Below are 19,599 nucleotides of genomic sequence, written 5' to 3' on the forward strand. Positions count from 1 at the left end.
TCACTGCACTGCACTCCAGCCTGGGTAACAGAGCAAGACTCCATCTCAAAATAAATAAATAAATACATCGGTACACACAATGAAATGCAGTAACAACATAAAGTTAGGCCAAAAATATACTGAACATGGTTCTTTTTTTCAAGACAGAGTCTCGCTCTGTTGTCCAGGCTACAGTGCAGTAGCACGATCTTGGCTCACTGTAAGCTCCACCTCCCGGGTTGATGCCATTCTCCTGCCTCAGCCTCCCGAGTAACTGGGGGCACCCGCCAACACGCCCGGCTAAGTTTTTGTATTTTTAGTAGAGATGGGTTTCACCGTGTTAGCCAGGATGGTCTCAATCTCCTGACCTCGTGATCCACACGCCTCGGCCTCCCAAAGTGCTCGGATTACAGGCCTGAGCCACTGCCCCCGGCTACACATGGCTCTTTTTTTATTACATTACTTGTTGTGGCTCTTCCATTCAGGTAACTGAAACGACCTTTTTTTTTTTCTTCTTTTTTTTGGAGACTGAGTCCCACTCTGTCGCCCAGGTTGGAGTGCAGTGATGAGATCTCGGCTCATTGCAACCTCTGCCTCCCAGGTTTAAGCGATTCTCCTGCCTTAGGCTCCTGAGTAGCTGGGAATACAGGCGTGCACTACCATGCCCCACTAACTTTTGTATTTTTAGTAGAGATGAGGTTTTGCCATGTTGGTCAGGCTGGTCTTGAATGCCTGAACTCAGGTGATCTGCCCCCACAGGCCTCCCACAGTGCTGGGATTGTAGGTGTGAGCCACTGCACCGAGGCTGAAACTATCTTTCCATTCAGTATGGTTGCTTCCTCCTATGGCAGTTTAGAGACAGTCTGAGAATGGCTCAGTTTATAGAATTTATTATGAAATTGTTTTTCATTTATACACTGTAATTTACTTGTTCATGAAAGCCAAAACAGTGGATTACAATGAATAACTTTTGAAAACAAAATGGCACCCCAGTATTTCCAATGTTAAGATAATTGGTTGCCACTTATTGTTTGGTTTCTTTAACTCTTAATCTTATACATTCTAAGTTACTACTAAAAACTGCCACACTTTAAAAACTGTATGTTGGACATTTTTTTTTTCCTTAATAACCGAGGCACAAAGGATGAAAAGGATTTATAAACTATCGATGTTAGCATGAAATTACATATGGCTAGATAAATATGAAAAATATGTCCATGTTTTCTGATTCTAAATGCAGATTTCTGTCTTCAAATTGTATCAGAAACCTTATGAGACCATCTAAGTAACTGAAATATACCAAAAGACTGTAAACAGATTAGGTGGAAGTATGGCTTATTAGAACCCAGCATGATTATCAGGCAGAAATGTATTCAAAATATCCAATTACTTGACGTTATCACAGTAGGAAAGGCATTCGTTTATTTATTTTAACAGCAAATATTAGGTCTTTTATCTTTAAGTTGCATTACATCAAAACAATAAAGTATTAACATTTAACTTAAGATAATTCAGTGTCCTCAGCTTTTAAAGAAATAAATACTTTAAAACAATGAAAATAAATCAGTTTGCTTTCAGAAACTACACACTAAATGAATTTCTCTTCTTAATTGATGATGGCCAAAATCCCAACTGTAGAACCATCCTCAGAGAACTTGTCATGTAAAAACACTTGGTTCAATTTAGATCTGTAATTGAAAAGAACATCAGATCCATAGAAAAATAACTCTTATTACAACATTCTACTGCATATAAAGACTCCCAGTGGTAAACAGTGAAGTAAATCGTTTTGAACTGAGTATTCTGTATATTAGATTTTCTCATTTCCTTTTTGTTACCAGTAAATCTTTATGCTCTTTTGGAATGTTATTGTATATCATATATCAGAACATTTTTGAAGTTTTGCATGTCCTTACTTCCTTTTGTGGTAGTGGTTACAGATCTTATATTCTGAGGGTGGACACAGACAAAATAGATGTAATTCCTTTAAAAATGGGATAAATATGGTCGTAACCAAATTCTGAGTCCATGTAGTCACAGAAGTAAAACTAGAACACCTATAAATCTACAGTGTTCTCTTGTAATAAGCAAAAGAAACTCAAAAGAAACTAAACTTCCTTTAATAGCCGTTGTCTTTACATTCCTTCCCGTTACCTTACTGGGCCTAGTTCCAAAGGAAATGGCATAACTCTAAGATATTCCCCCCTACTCCCTGAGAAAAATCTTAGCCATGTCTAGATCCTTATTCTAACATCTGTGTTTGTAGCTTTGTGTTCCACTAGGTAGTCTGGATAGGTTCTCTGAATTTTCCAAAGAGGCCTCCAAGGCCACCAACTGTGGAAATGTTCAGATTTGCCCTTAATCTACAACAAACTATTTATGCTTTTGGTTATTGCAACATGAAGTAAATGCCAATTCTGTTTAATCCCCCAAAAAGCCTCTGGCTCAGAGTCCCCAAAGGGAGGTACATGAAGAAAATATTAGAATGTCAAACGAAAATATCTTTGGCCCCCAAAATTACTATGAAAAACTCAAGGTGGAAACTGCTTAAGACAAAACGGCCTCCCATTCTATTCAAAAGTTATCCTTTCGTTCATTGAGTTAGATGCATAGCTGGACTGCCTCCTTTAGAAAGGCTAAGAAGATGCCCTCCCTTTCCAAACTGAACCAACATTCTTTTCACATATATTGATTGATGTCTCATGTCTCCCCGAAGATGTAGTAAACCAAGCTGTGCCCCAAACACCTTGGGTACATGTCCTCAGGGCTTCCCGAGGCTGTGTCACGGGTGCATCCTCAACTTTGGCAAAATCAACTTTGTAAATTAACTGAGACCTGTCTCAGATTTCCTGGGATCACAAGAACAATGCATTTTTCATCTCTTTTCATTTTCTTTTTGGGTATACTTTAAAATTTATATTACATTAGAGTAGTGTTACTAAGTACTACTCAGAAACAATTCCAAAGAAAAAAAAACTAAAAAATTTTGTAAATATAGAGTACTTTATGTTGTACAAATTTATAAATGCATATATACAATACAATTAAGGACTCAATTTATTTTCTTTAACTCTAAGTGTAAGTAATAGTTTGGAAATGTGCCAAAATATAAGGTGTAATATCAGATGAATAGAAGGATGGGTGTGACAGATGAAGCAGAGAAAAACTGTAAATTGTACAATCTTGTTGGTGAGTATTTGGATGTTTACAAATAAATTTAAAAATCCTTCTACTCCTCTGAACAGTCTGAAAACAATATTACTAAACATGTTGGTAAAACAAAAGCCGTAGAGAACTCTGATGTAGAACAATGGTTCTCAATGGAGTGTGTGACCATCACCTATGTCTGTCTTAGACTTTCCAAAGTTTAGCCTTTGTTATTTTTTTTATTTATTTTTTATTTTTTGAGATGGAGTCTCGCTCTATTGCCCAGGCTGGAGTGCAGTGGTGCAATCTCGGTTCACTGCAACCTCTGTCTCCTGGGTCCAAGTGATTATCCTGCCTCAGCCTCTTGAGTAGCTGGGACTACAGGTGTGCACTACCATGCCTGGCTAATTTTTATATTTTTAGCAGAGATGGGGTTTCACCATGTTGGTTAGGCTGTTCTTGAACTCCTGACCTCATGATCTGCCCGCATCTCCCAAAGTGCTGGGATTACAGGCATGAGCCACCACGCCCGCTGGACTTTATAATTTTTAAAAGCTCTGGTAAATTGCACAGATTACATCAAGAATGACTGCTTTAGGTATTCTATAATTTCTTCTCAGTACCTAGTTAATCATAACTTCTGGGTGTGTATATACAGGTGGTTCCTGAACAACAATTTTATTATAGGGATATTGACAAAAAAACCTAAGCCCAAATGAAGTTTAAGCTATACCAACAAATTCCATATCCAATAAACACACACACACACACACACACACACACACACACACTCTCTCTCTCCCCCCCCCCCCCCTCGGAGAGAGGGAAGAAAAATCAAAGTGAATTTAATTTCAATATAGTTAACTGAAAAAGAGAGCTGAAGCATTTACTGCTTTGTGAACTGCGCTGCTTTGTTACTAGGAAAAACAATCATTTCCACAAAATAAGCACAAACTAACTCCAAAACAAGAGTCTGGCCAGTACAAACTGATGCTCAACCATGTAATGCTATTACATGTCCTGGCAACAGGCCCTTCATTTTAACAAACCTTTCAAGTATGTCGTAATTTCAATGCTGCATCAAACTGGTTCAAACAAAATTATTCTTTTAACATACTAAGCATTTCTCTTAATAGAGGACGTGTTCTCAAAACTATCTCTTTAGACACGCTTACTTAACGTTGATTATGAAGTGCCTACTGCCGAAGCTAAAATTGATTTTTGCAGTAAATAATATCCCAAAGGACTGTAAAGTTTATAGATAATGCATAGATAAAACAAAATACCTGTTAGGTTTATTTACTTACATCATCAATGTCTTCATCATCATCTCCAATATCATCAAACTGGACTTCATCATCATCTCCAGGACCAAATGTGTCTGTTTCATTGATTTTAGCTAAAGGTACAATAACAGACATACTGATTATATAACCTGTAGTCCCACCAATTTGGGAGGCCATGGTAGGCAGATCACTTGAGATCAGGAGTTCGAGACCAGCCTAGCCAACATGGTGAAACCTGGTCTCTACTAAAAATGAAAAAATAAAAAATTAACCAGGTATGGTGGCAAATGTCTGTAGTCTCAGAGGGTGCAGAGGGTGAGGCAGGAAAATAGCTTGAACTTGGCAGGCGTAGAATGCAGGGAGCTGAGATGGTGCCACTGCACTCCTGCCTGGGTGACAGAGCAAGACTCTGTTTCAAAAAACAAAGAACGAATGTGCCGTATTGTGCTGTATTTTTCATTTGTTTTTAAAAGGTATTTTTAATTCTCACTTAGCACATATACAAAAGGTACTTTAAGTATGGTAGGCAGACTCTGATTATGCTAACTCAATAGCCAACCATTTCCATGTAGCCTTCAAAAAGGATTTGAGCACAGGTTAACAACTTATCCTCAAAATACATAAAGTTCTCTTGAAATTACAACAACTAGTTAACCAATTATTTAAACAGACTTATCAAATCAGTGAGAAATACTTGGTTAAATCATGATCATGCTTATCCCCAAGTAATGAAAGCGAAACTTTCAGCACTTCCTGAAATGCCAATAATTTCATCACTTCCAATAACATTTCAGCACTTCCTGAAATGCCAATAATTTCATCAGGATCTTCATGTTTATATAAAAATCTTTTCATAAAATGCAATATGATAAATAATGAAAACAGCTGCCAAGTAAAATATGCAGGCTTTACAACAGTGCATATTCTCTTTGATGGTGTCATGAGGGACTTATTTTAATCTTGTCAAGCTTTCGGCAGTAAGTATGCATTGTGTTTGTCTTTAAGAAAAAGAAAACACAAATGTTTGTTAAAAATAATCCCATAGTTAAAACTTTGCTAAGATGAATACTTTTTTCTATAATAATCAAACATTAGTATTACATTTGTTGCCTCTGCTTAAATGAAAACTGCCAGTCTTGAGAACTGTTTAGAAAAACACTATAAAAAACGTATTTCTTTGACAGATCTTATATACAAATCCAGAGCTTATGAATTTATAAAGTCGTCACTAAAGGAACTTTCATAATTCATAATCTCTTTATTAGAGACTTCTACTTTCAAGTTCATAACGTTTTTATTAGAGATTTCCAGTTATTAATACCTTTTCCAAAGTATCATAAGTATACTGAAGTATAGGCAAGACTACTTAGAACAAATTTTTAAGTGTACACTAAAACAGTATGTAAAACAAGAGTTCTACGGAAATACCTTCATCTAAATACCAACAAACATTAATATCAAATAATGAGGAGATAAAATCATTTTGATATTACCATGTTCTGGAAGCTCGCCATATGCCTTCAGGCTTCTAGCTTCATCTGCATTGTACTTTAAAATTACATCAGCTTTCTTATCCTTAGAAATAAACAAATAACTTTCAAAACGTCTTATACCAAAATATCACCAGTTGTTTCACAAGTTACTTTCAAATTGAACACATCTAAAAAAATCCCACATACTGTTTGTTACAAACTCTCCTGGTTTTCTTTGCCTACCCCAATACCCTCTAGAAAAACATTCTTGAGTCTGAATAATTAGGAAGTGGTTTATGTTCATTAGTAAACAATGATTAACAGCTTAGGAAAGATTGTAGAGATTTCACTTTAATAAAAGCACAAAAGGCAAGCACAGTGCTTTTATTTACTATTCCCTTTTAATTAGAAGTCTCTTGGAAAAAATAAAAAACTAATTAAAAAATTGTAATATAAAACTTTTAAGGTCAAACACTGCAATTCAAAACTAAAAATGGAGTAAAGAATAATGATGTTAAAAAGGTAATACACTTTTCTAGGCCAGGCACGGTGGCTCGCACCTGTAATCCCAGCACTTTGGGAGGCCAAGGCGGGCGGATCATGAGGTCAGGAGATCGAGACCATACTGGCTAACATGATGAAACCCCATCTCTACTAAAAATACAAAAAATTAGCTGGGTGTGGTGGCAGGCATCTGTAGTCCCAGCTACTCGGGAGGCTGAGGCAGGAGAATGGCATGAACCCAGGAGGCGCAGCTTGTAGTGAGCCGAGATCAAGCCACTGCACTCCAGCCTGGGCAACAGAGCAAAACTCCTTCAAAAAAACAAAAACAACAATAATAAACTTTTCTATGCATCAGTAGTTCTTAGTATAGATTATCTAACAGAATTGTCTATGGAACTTGAAAAATAGCTTGATTTTAAAAATACATACTTACTTCCTTAAGATTGAAAGTAGAACTGCCTGGGGTGTAGTACATGAATGCATATTTGTAAAAGTTCTTCTGGGTGGGTGTTTCTAATGCCAACACTAAGAATCACTTTCCTCAGATGTTCACAGTTCCCCATTTGAAAGTATTTTATCCAACTTGGGGTAAGGAGGGGTTCTGATTGTTTACAATTTACAATATAAGTAAGATGTAAACTAAAGTGATCTGTCACAATGGCAGTATGAAATAGACCAACACTTTTCAAACTGTAATGTGCAAACCAGATTTTGTTAAAATGATAATTCAAATAATATGATGGACATAAAAATAACATTTTAAAAGCACAGTACAACTTTTTATTTGATATATGAAAAAGAAACAAAGTCAATGTGTAATTAAGTCTTATCAAAATAAATGCTTTCTTGCAGTGATTGCAGGAATGGCAGAATAAGGACCTGCTAAAATTTGTTCCTTCAGAAAAGAAATAAGAACATTGACAAACATGGTCAAAATCCATATATCAGAAATCTGAAAATTAACCAAATGAATACAATAAACACTAAGGAGCATTTATTCAAGAAAAATAGGTGAACCTTACTAAGAAAAAGCAGTGTGGGCTTTTAAGTTCCCCTATTCCCATTCCTTACCTCAGTTTAATAAAAACCAACAAAATAGCAGCTACTGAAAAGCACAGACCAAGTCTGAAGTTCTTTGATAACACCATTCTATAGAGAATTTCCTGGCAGTTCCCGGAAACTTCCATTTTAAGAACTTTTCTTTAACTCACTTGATTCAGAGCTTAATCACTGTGGTTTACCCCACAGGGCTTTTGTAGAAAAAATAATCTGTGGCAATTTTTTAACATGCCTTAAGTGGTAGTAACAGTTGAGACAAAAAATAAACCAAAAAACTCGCAAAAGCTCTGGAATGAGATATCCATAGGAAATTTGTAAAGTCCAACATACTTCTACAAATCTAACAGGCCAAATATACGTTCAGAGTAGTGCACATGATAAAGAAAGACATAGGAAAGCCCTAATATTACCCCTGACTGAACTTGAGATCCTGCACAGCAAGAAATGAAGACTAAGGAAGAGGTGTCAGTTTACCAACATTGGCTGAATGCTCAAAGTATTCCTCTACAAGATTCCTCTTTAAATGATTAAATTCTTGGTGGTTTTAATGAAATCTTAGTTCAAACATGAACTGCCCACTAACCAACTATTCAATGGCCAAAGAATTAGTTCAGAAAAGTCACCAAACAAGCAGTATCAACAACAGCCCCGAGAGGCAGCAATCTGATTTCCAGAACTGCTATGTTGTAGTTAAATTGTTGTTTAAAAAAAAAAAAAAAAAGATGTAAAAAAGTGGCTCAAACACAGGGAAAAAAAAAAATACTATTCCTGAGGAATCCCAGAAGTTGGACTTAGTTTATCGAAAACTTAAAAAGAAATCATGTCTAAAAATATTAAGGAAATTATGAAAATGGCATTTCACTAAACAGAAAAAGTCAATAAAGACACTGAAGTAATTTAAAAAGTAGAAATTCTCAAGATGAAAAGTAAAGTAACTTCAATATGCCACTTATAGTAATGAAAAGAACAATCAGACAAAAGATCAACAGAAGACTTGAACATTACAAACCAACTTAGACTTGACAGATGACTACAGAAAACTTCACCTAATATCAAGAGAATAAAAATATAGACATAGCAGTAGTTTCTCAATGTGGTTAAACAATGGTGATGAATTCCATGAGTAGAAATCAAATGTATTTTACAGACCTACAACATGTAAATAGTTTGAAGGTTGGAGATTAAACAGCTACTACTGTCTTTGTTATATACCGCTCACTTTATAGCATGTACTTTACAACATTTTGTACCATTAACTACTTGGTATGCATGCCTTAACTTTACACTACCAAACTATAAAACTTTTAGAGGAGAACAGACTTATTCAGCTGCATCAACTAGACTTGTGGTTTCCCAGATTTGGATTTCAAGAACTTTAAATTTCAAAATATTAAAATAATGTTAAAAATAATATTAGGTAAATGAGTCTCCAGATTATTCAATTTTGCTTTGCCAAATTAGAACACTAATAAAAATTACTACCTTATACACTTTCTCATTTAAAAAAGTTATTAAAATATATATTTAAAAAGGTAAGCAAACAATTGTGCTCCATGAAAAACGTCGTAACTATGTATCTTCTAATTTGACTTCAGAGCACTGAAAATTCAGCCTGCACCAATACTATTTAACAGACCGGCATTTGGGAACTACAATGTCTGAAATACCTAGCTGAATGCCTGAAACACCATTGGCCTTTAAATGGATGAGGACAGATGGTCTACAGTACTTGCCCAAGCCTGCAAGAAAATATTTACTGCACATTATATTAACAATGAAAACAAAGAATTAAAAACTTTATGTCTTTCCACAAAAATATATGTACCATTTACTATCAGTGAGAATTATTTCAAATTTGAAAAATACTATAGTCTGAAATACAACTGGCCCTTAATAAATGATGATGGCAGGCAGAATGGTGAGAAAGCAACCTGGGCTGGAATGGGTCAAAGATGCTAGTATAGTTAGCTTCCAAACATTAACAACTGCTTAAACACAAAGACATAACACAACTTTAAATGTTATTTTTACCTGATAGTCCCGTAGACCAACCAATATAATGTCTGATGTATTTATCCAAACCTGTAAGAAATTTACTGCAGATTATTTTAAAAATAAAAACAAATAATAAAAAGAATGTTTAGTGAATCTTCCCACAAGACAGGTATACTATTCACCAAGTGTGAAAAAAAAAAAAAGTAATTAGATGCCAGGAGAGGTGTCTCATGCCTATAATCACAGCACTCCGGGAGGCTAAGCCACAGGGATGACCTGAGCACAGGAGCTTGAGACCATCCTAGGCAACGCAGAGAGGCCTAGACTGTACAAACAGTTAAAAAAAAAAAAAATTGGGTGTAGTGGCATGTGCCTGCCAACTACTTTAGGAGGCTGAGGCGGGAGGACTGCTTGAGGTGAAGGCTGCAGTGAGTCGTGATTGTGCCACTGTACTCCAGCCTACACAACAGCGTGAGACCCTGCCTCAAAAAATAAAAATAAATTAGAAAAAAACCCTGAAATATATATACCTGTAGTATAGTTGTATGTAGTACATAGTTAAGGTATGGCATGAAAAAACTATAGTACCCAGTTGAGTTTGTTAAAATTTTCTTACTTAGAATGTTAAAAAATATACAGCAATTTTATTTCAATTACTCAAGAGTTTAAAATGTCAGATGATCCTTTGTCTCAGAAATTGAGAGACATATAATTGTCCCAAATACAGAAGATGTATCTACACAAAATGATTATAAAGCACCCAATCTACATAAACACAGCCCCTGTTCTTGTCTTAATGTTTGTGTTCCTCAAAAGATTTATATTGAAATTTGGATCCCCAAGTTGATGGTACTAGGAGATTGGGCCTTTGGGAGGTGATTACGTGATGACAGCTGATCGCTCATGAATGGGATTTTTGCTTTTAAAGAAGAGGCCCAAGGCAGCTTGTTCATCCCTTCCACCATGTGTGGACTAAGCCAGAAGGCACCACATAATAATCAGGAAATGGGTCCTCACCAAATATTAAATAGATTTCTCTTTCTCCAAAACTATGAGAAATAAAATTTCTGCTTTTTATTATCTACCCAGTCAGTGAGCAGCCCAAATGGACTAAGAGAATCCCTAAAATGCCACTAATTTGGAAAAGAAAGAATGTTAACATACCAGAAAGATTTTTTTTTTTTTCTTTTTGAGATAGAGATTCGCTCTATCACCCAGACTGGAGTGCATTAGCACAATTTTTAGCTCATGGGAACCTTGAACTCCTGGGCTCAGCCTCCTCAGTAGCTGGGACTACAGGTGTATGCTGGCTAATACTTCCACAGAGCTCAGCCAAAAATAAGTTTTTATTATTTTAATTAAAAATCTGAGTAGTAGAGACTTTTAGTCAGTGTTAATTTATAAAACTACCTGATGTGGTATTACTAACAAATAGAGTTTCTGACATATTCCATATTCCAATTTTCCTAGTACCACCTAAAACTATTTCCCCCAATCCAAAACCTAACGAAGGGATATGCACCGATCAATCTCTTTTAAGCTAAAGTAATTCCCAGATTTTTCATTCTTTCACAGCATTAACATTTGAGTCAAGACCATTTGTGTTATATATTAGATTTGTCTGGTTTCTTCAATACTAATATCAGAGTAAACATTTCTGGTAGGAATACAACAGAAGTTAAACAAACAAATTATTCTTTAAAAGTAAATCTAAAAGTTATCAAAGACTTTTTCTATTTATTCACATTGTCACATGAATTATTGCTGTATAAATTATTTTGGGAACTCACAAAAATAAATTGCTTGGACCATGTATTTAAAGCAGAGACATTTTTTGCGGCAAATTTTTATTGAAAAGTAACCTACACACCTACCTTTTTTCTCAATTTCCCTCTGATATGGCATAACCTCTTTACACCATCAAAACACAATGCTTCCAATCGTCCATTTCCCAACATTTTGATTACCTGAGCATACTCTGAGGAGAGGAGATAAAAAAAAGGTTGAGATCTTGGTCCAGATTTGTTAAAATGTAATGACTGAAATTTAGCTATTGGGCCAGGCATGGTGGCTCATGCCCGTAATTCTAGCAATTTGGGAGGCCAAGGCAGGTGAATTGCCTGAGGTCAGGAGTTTGAGACCAGCCTGGCCAGAATGGTGAAACCTTGTCTCTTCTAAAGATAGAAAAATTAGCTGGGTATGGTGCCAGATGCCTGTAATCCCAGCTACTCAGGAGGCTGAGGCAGGAGAATGGCTTGAACTCGGGAGGCAGAGGTTGCAGGGAGCTGAGATAGCACCACTGCACGCCACCCTGGATGTCAAGATCAAAACTCAACAACAACAACAATAACAACAAAAAAAGAAATTTATCTGTTAATAAAAGCTTCATTTACTGCTAAATTAGATCAACTACTTACAAAGAAAAACAGGAAAAAACAAATAGCAAAAAGCTTGAGTAATTTATTCAGAGTCATATTTCAAAATGACACATATGCTAACTTTATTTAGGGAAACCAGAGAATTCTTTATCTGTCAACTTCTTCACCTCTTCCAGCTATGCTCATATGCTTTAACACCTTTATATTTAGAATAAATAAAAGACTAAGTCAAGTAACTTGTTCAGGGTTACAAATGCCATTTCCATGACAAGCTATTTCTGTTACTAGAGGCATTTTAATTACCCACTCATTTTGATTAAGTCAACTGTTGTTTTCACGACTGTACACTCTACTTTTGAACATCAAGGTGGCACATTTCAAAATATACACTATAATGCTACATCAGTCTCTCACACATGAGCCCTAACTCTATCTTCACTATCCCTAAACTCAGAAATGACAAAGACAAATAATAGCTTAATCATTAAAAATTCCTGTTTACTTTAGAATATCTCAGTGATTATTCTAAAGTTCTTAGAAAATAAGAGTGAAAGGCCAGGCATGGTTACTCACGCCTATAATCCCAGCACTTTGGGAGGCCGAGGCGGGTGCATTACCTGAGGTCAGGAGTTTGAGACCAGCCTGGCCAACATGGTGAAACCCCATCTCTACTAAAAATACAAAAATTAGCCGGGCATGGTGTCACACACCTCTAATCCCAGCTACTGGGGAGGCTGAGGCAGGAGAACTGCTTGAGTCCAGGAGACGGACATTGCAGTGAGCCGAGATCATGCTACTGCACTCCAACCTGGCCGACAAAGCCAGACTCCGCCTCAAAACAAACAAACAAACAAAAAGCTACATTGAGGGGTTATATATGTGGCAACTGATCCATTTTACAAAAATCCAGTGAGCTCAGCTTATCATTAAGCACTTTTGAAACATGGAGAAAAATAAAAACAAAATGAGAATGAAAATTATAAAACTGATCCTGAAAGTAAAGTCAACATATATTAGAAGTGAAAAAGATGAAGGCTAAATAAACGTCTTTTGCCAGAAAATATGTTTCATATAATTAAAAGATGTTGATTTTTTAGTGGCTTCTGTTTAGAACATAAATGACAACCAAAAATTCTATAGAAACATATCTAGCTGTTCTTATAAATTATTAAACAATAAATGTATTCATCGTGAAAATAATTAAACGTGAAGAAATTTGAATATAGATTACCTATGAGGTTAGCACTTTTCAGGAAAACTTGCCTGTGATGGAACTATTACATATCTAAATTGTAAGTTAAATTAATCTACATAGTCACATGCGGTTAGTGGTTACCTATTTGTAACAGCATGGTATAAAGCAGATAACAGTATTACATTAAAGTTAAATATGTTGTTTGTAGTTAGTAAACGAGAAGTGCTTCATCTTAGGAGACATATGCTGAAGTATTTAGTGCTAAAGTCTGTAAATTCATGTTACTAGTTATCTGTATAAAAATTCAAAATAGTTAGAAAAACGTGTATATATGCAGATACTCAGAGATAGAAATAAAGTAAAAGATGTAAAAGGTTAAAAATTGGTGAATCTAGGTGAAGAATACATGCAACTTTTTTGTGTACTAATATCACAAATTTTTCTTAAGTTCATCACTTAAAGAAAAAAAAGAAGAAAAAAAGCAAGTGGCCCAATAAATTTACTTTATTTTTTTTTTTTGTATGTTAGTCTGTACATCATTTATCAATTCAAGGGGTTAGTCAATTATTAGAATTGTATTACATTTTATGATTATGTGCTGGCTGCATTGAAGAACTTGTGGTTCAAAAAGGTTTTGAGATTTTATCCTCACAAATAACCATGGTCTAATAGTGTACAACATTACTCATTACCAATGTATGGAATATTTAATGATCACAGTCTATGCTTAATTTGCTCTGAACTTTTGTATTTTTTTGAGACAGGGTCTTGCTCTGTCACCCAGGCTGAATACAGTGGCACCTTCACAGTTCCCTGTAGATTTGACCTCCTGGGCTCAAATTATCCTCTCCCCTCATCCTCCAGAGAACTTGGGACTTCAGTTGTGTAACACCATGCCCCATTAATTTTTTTTTTTTTTGTAGAGACACGGTTGTACCCTGTTGCCCAGGCTAGTGTCAAACTTGTAGCTTCAAGCAATCCACCCACCTCGCTTTCCAAAGGGCTGGGATTGCAGGCATCAGCTAGATTGTGTTCTTCCACACAAAATACTGAACGTATATTTACAAAAATGCTTCCATCAAATCCGCTATCCAGACTTGGTATATCCAAGGAATCATTATTTAATGAACAAGTACAGGAGAAATGTAGATGATGAGAAATGAGGAAAAGAGAAATGGAAACATAGGGACAACTGCTCAGGATAATGATTAAAATTCCTTTAGGAGAAAGACTGAAATTTATATTAACAGCAACAACAAAACATATTAATGAAAGCCTAAGTTGAAAAGTCTTACCTTGTCCATCCTCTTTAAACACCAACTCTCTTTTTTCAGATTCATTCTCATTTTTACCCCTGCGCCTGTTTTTACCTCCTTTACCTAATTAAAAGAGTAGATAAAAAATTAATGTAAAATTCTACATAATATCATATAAACTAAACTATAAAACAAAATAAAGCTTTTGAAGTGTGTTTTGAAGTGTGTTTCCACTTGCAGGAAAATTAAAAATATATCATTTAAACACATAATAAATGTGTTTAAATTTATTTACATTACAACATTAACATTACCTCATTAACAGGACCTGTCAAAGGTTCTCTTTAAGTCTTTTACCCGATATATATCAATACTATCCTTCTTGGACATTTGTTTGGATACTTCTGAAATAAGAATACATCTTATATGAAACTATATAATAGAAACATTTTATCACCCAAAGATAACTATTATGAATATTTTGTTCACGCTTTCCAAATAAAAACAGGACTTCATTCATTTTCTTCTATAGCATATTTTAACTACACTAAATTATTTGTCCTGAATATTCATTTTCATTTCAATAACTGCAGATCTGGACCAACATTTTAATGGTTAAAGTATACTTAATAATTTAATTTCTTCCAGTGTTTTAATTTTATTATATAATGCTGCATTGAATATTATTCTACAAACAAATTTCACAAGATAAATGAATAGAAATATAATTTCTAGTTTAAAGTTTACATACACACTTCCTTAGACTTTTGATAACTGTTTCAACTGCCATCATGTTTCACTCTATTTTTAAGTTTTTGCTTATTACTAAACACATCCAGAGTATTTCCTTGTGATATTTTCTATTGAATTATCAAGGGACTGGGGTACTTCTCCATAACATTGTATCCCCATTAGAGAACGTAAACCAAAGTAGCGGCCGTTTCCAAAAGGAGGGAGAAAGGCTACAAATTACAGTAATATTAAGGGATCGATTGAAGAATTTGAATAAAAATGGTAACACTGCAAATAGAATAAAACATATACCTGGCCACCGTAAAGCCAGACATCTAACTTCTTGAATTCACCCACTACCTCTGGGGCAGTCTCACATTATTCTGTGCCACTATAGAAGACAATTGGGCTTCCAGAACTCTGTGATTTATCCAGATTCTGATGCATTCTTAGGGCATGCCAAAACTAAATTTCTACAAAGGAAAACACATTCTATATTTCGAGCAATTAATCGTGCCTGAACTTAGCTGCGTCAGGACAAAGATCATACCTGCTTTCCTTACTGGGTTTTACAAAAGTTTGGCAGCTTTTCAAATGACTAAATGATGATTAGCTCATAAATTTCCAAAAGAATGACAACTTTAGCAATCTCAAAGGTGGGGAGCACCTTACTCTAGCTCTTCACAAGTATAGGCCAAAGGATGCCCTTTTCCTGATGTGAGGATGGGTTTCTAAGATTTTTGTAGAATACCAGCTTAATGCATGCAAAGAAAAAGTAATTCCACATATGGCCCATGCTCATTTACATGTTTATTTGGATAAACCTCACCACGACAATATTGACAGGCATCTGGATTTTCAAACGAAGAAAACAACAACAAAAAAGACACAGAAAACCAAATGAGCAAGTTTTATTTCTACATTAGTAAGTCTCATCTCATAATATTTAGGGGTCTTCAAAAGTATCCCTCAAGTAAGTAGCCCAGAAGATAACACTAATTTTACACAATAATAAAAACATTCAATTCAGGATGGGTATTATCCTAAGAAAAATAAATTTGGGAAGGGTAACAGAGGACTTTAATGAATCTAGGTTATAATTCCTAGAGGTATGGATTTCTAGGAGTTCACTGTATTACTGTACTTTTTTTTTTTTTTTTTTTTTTTTTTTTTTGGACGTAGTCTTGCTCAGTCGCCTAGGCTGGAGTGCAGTGGCGCGGTCTGGGCTCACTGCAAGCTCCGCCTCCCGGGTTCACGCCATTCTCCTGCCTCAGCCTCCCCACGCCCGGCTAATTTTTTTTGTATTTTTAGTAAAGAGGGGGTTTCACCATGTTAGCCTGGATGGTCACGATCTCCTGACCTCGTGATCCACCCGCCTTGGCCTCCCAAGGTGCTGGGATTACACGCGTGAGCCACCGCGCCCGGCCACTATACTTCTTTTGTGTGCCTTCTGAGGCACATATGATAAAAAAAAAATTGTTCACAATTTACCAGAATTAACCAAACCCTGATCATTCCCCTTCTATTGTGATACCATGTAACAGAATCCACTTTAAATTATATTTTAGAGGAATGAGGCTAGGCATGAACATACAAAAATTAAAGTCGTTTAATATTTTATCTCGTTTCCTTTCTAAGATCAAAAAATCCACACCTCCTCTTTAAACAAATCCGATGTGTTTTGGAGATACTCTCTTTATTGAGAACATTTTTAGGCATCACTCAGTTTAAAAGTTCTACCCTACAAGAATAAAGGAAGCTTTACTATTTAAGGATAGAGTCAGGTACAGGGATAATAACATCAGCAAAGATTTAATGGACATTTTGCAAAGGGAGATACTCTGATCTTTAGAGCTGATTGCTTAGAGAACTGGGAATCTCATCACTAGAAATAAAGGTGAGAACAAGATACCTACTTAAGTTGTTCAGTACCATCTGAGAAAATGTTAGTGAAAAAGCATAAGCCTTTGCTAACTCTTTCTAATTAGACTTCTCCCAGAATACACTTTATCCTCCAATAATTTTGCAGTAAAATAAAATAAAATAAAATAAAACCTTATTATACACACAACCCGTTAGTGGGTTTTCGGGAGAGCAAAGAGTAATGCCCAGAAAACACTGCACTGTACTGTCACCAAGTACCTCAAGAGCTGTGTGTCGTGACAGCTAAAAAGAGAAAATGAAACAGATTCCATGCTGCCAACAGGCAAGTAAAAAGAAGACAAATTGGTCTGGATCCCAGGAAGGAATAATCTAAACAGAGTTTTTGTGGACTATAAAACATGGTCCCCTCCTGTGGAAAATAGTATTTTGTTTCCACCTACAGTTTTCTTCAAGCAATTACAAGGGCATTAAAAGTGAGAGATTACCTCAGGTGTATAAAAACGAGAATTTCTTTCAGAAATGACTGAGAAAGCGTTCTACCGAGGTTAGACCTCCTACTTTAGAAGCTGTGAGTAAACTTATTTTCAAGTCTAAGTTTCGTGTGAAAGATTAGCCTCAGAATGAAGGGAACGTTGATATCTTTACTCCTACAATATTTATCGGATACGGAAGTTGAAAACCTGCCTAAATATGTAACAAATCTTCTGCAAAAGAATGTTACACTCTATAAAGGGATGGGGTAGAGTAAAACGCCAGAAATGAACCTAAACATGCTTCAAGGCTTCCCCACTGTTTAACAAGGAAAAGGGAGTATCCTTAGCAATACTTTTAACTGTCCAGATAGGTAAGTCTTCAAAGTTAAGAACCGCTTCCAGGAAAGTAGCAGGGAAGTGTTTGCAGGTGCCTATTCTGGAAAGCCAGGCCGTACGGTTAAGGTCCCTCAACCGTCCCTACCTATACGCTTTCCGTCTGGCGTGAAATCAGCAGCAAAAGCCCGCTATCTTCCGAAGGAGGCCCCATAAAAATGGCGTCTGTCCCACCCTAATGTGACCAAATCGGGCATTCCCAGCTCCTTTCCCGAACACAGTGCTGGGGTCGCAGTGCCCAGTACCGCCGTTAGAACAGTCACTGCGGCCTGGAACAGGCGTCGGGCTTACTGGCAGAGCAAGCCGAGGTATAGTCCCAGAGGCTTACAGCAGTACCTTTATTCTTGGGCATGGCGGTGATGACAGCCTCGTGAGACCTCTTCCGACTCCTTTCTGGCGGTTACTACTCTAAGAGCCGGCTGAACTAAGATGCAGCAGGTGGGTGCGCAGAAGAGGCTGGCTACAGCGCTCTCTGATAAACTGCTGACGCGCGCTCTCTGGCGTCATCAAAAGGCGACGCAGCTGATTACGATACTTTTCCCCGCCTCTCTTCGGCTGAGGCATGGCCAAATGACTGACACCTAGTAGACTCCATCAGGATACCGTAGAGTTTGGTGCAGGATGAATAAACAGGAAGCGGGGCGGGACTCAGCATGGAGAAGGTGGAGTCAAGGATGAAATGGGCGGGGCCCTGGAGTATTCTCCTTTGCTAAAAAACGATCTTCCAGTTTCAGAAGTTCGTGGGTCATTTAACTGTAAACGCCTAAATTTTAAGAGAGCCCTTACTCTTATACAGTGAATTTGGAGGACTGGCTTAGGACAAGGCCCTCTATGTTCAGAATGTTTATTACTTTTCTCTCTCTCTCTTTCTTTTTTTTTTGACAACGAAGTTTCGCTCTTGTTGCCCATGCTGGAGTGCAGGGGCCCGATCTGCCCGTCTAATTTTTGTATTTTTAGTAGAGATGGGGTTTCACCATGTTGGCCAGGCTCTCAAACCCCTGACCTAGTGATCCGCCCGCCTCTGCCGCCTAAATTCCTGGGATTGCAGTAGTGAGACACCGCGCCCGGCCTATTTTTTTCAGTCTTATCTTCTCTACCTCACCACCTCACAGTAAAGCATGTAAGTACGGAGGCCGCATCTGTTGCTTACAATTGCTAGCACCCAGCGGAATACTGACAAAAAGTAGACAGTAAATATATACAGGAAATGGAAAGTAAATATACATAGGAAGGAGTGAGACTAAGCATCTGAATCTTATAATAAATCATGGCTTAACCGAATGTCTCAAATGGACTGGCTGTGGTGGTCAAATTATTTCAAGACAAATTCCATTTGATTATGATATACAATCATTTAATTTACTGGATTTGTTGTGTGTGTACTATTATGTTTAGAATCTTAGCATCTGTTTTAAGATATATTGGCTTGTATCGTGTGATGACTTTGACTTTAGGATCAATATAATCCCGGCTTCACAGAATGAATTGTGTAGTGTCCCTTTTTCTTTTGTGTTTTTGGACACATTCGAGGATTGATGTAAATTCTTTAAATGGTCCTAGGCCTTAGTTTAGATTATGAATTCGTGTCGTATTTATTCCCAAGTCAGTTCTGGTAGTTTGTATGTATCAGAAATTTGTTCATTTATTCTAAATTATAAAACTTGTTGGGTGTATAATTGGCCATCATATACAAAGTATAGTATCTTCCTAATCCTTTTTTTCCCTTTCTTTCTGCAAGGTAAATAGTATGTATGTATCAGGACTTTGTTCATTTATTCTAAATTATCTTACTTGTTGGGCATATAATTGGCCATCATATACATAGTGTAGTATCCTCCTAATCCTT

General features: G+C 36.4%; 1 protein-coding gene across 1 annotated transcript; it reads right to left on the minus strand.

Annotated features, from left to right (window-relative positions):
* Positions 1-853: 853 nt before the first annotated feature.
* LOC129395537 (eukaryotic translation initiation factor 1A, Y-chromosomal-like) lies at positions 854-18,276 on the minus strand. Its single transcript, XM_055107000.2, has 7 exons — positions 18,090-18,276; positions 14,311-14,394; positions 11,317-11,420; positions 9,479-9,529; positions 5,906-5,987; positions 4,434-4,525; positions 854-1,667 (listed from the first exon to the last, which is right to left on the minus strand). The coding sequence occupies exons 1-7, from the start codon at positions 18,103-18,105 to the stop codon at positions 1,662-1,664; spliced, it is 435 nt and encodes a 144-aa protein (XP_054962975.1). The 5' UTR covers positions 18,106-18,276; the 3' UTR covers positions 854-1,661.
* Positions 18,277-19,599: the final 1,323 nt, after the last annotated feature.

Source organism: Pan paniscus, chromosome Y, assembly GCF_029289425.2.
Source record: "Pan paniscus chromosome Y, NHGRI_mPanPan1-v2.0_pri, whole genome shotgun sequence".
NCBI lineage: Eukaryota > Metazoa > Chordata > Mammalia > Primates > Hominidae > Pan > Pan paniscus.

Bases quoted from the DNA above. Each gene is read 5' to 3' on its own strand.
- LOC129395537 (XM_055107000.2), bottom strand. The intron at 5,988-9,478 runs GTAAAAATAACA...TTTATTTCTAAG, and splicing joins TTGGTCTACGGGACTATCAG to GATAAGAAAGCTGATGTAAT. The intron at 4,526-5,905 runs GTAATATCAAAA...TTGTACCTTTAG, and splicing joins TGGCGAGCTTCCAGAACATG to CTAAAATCAATGAAACAGAC.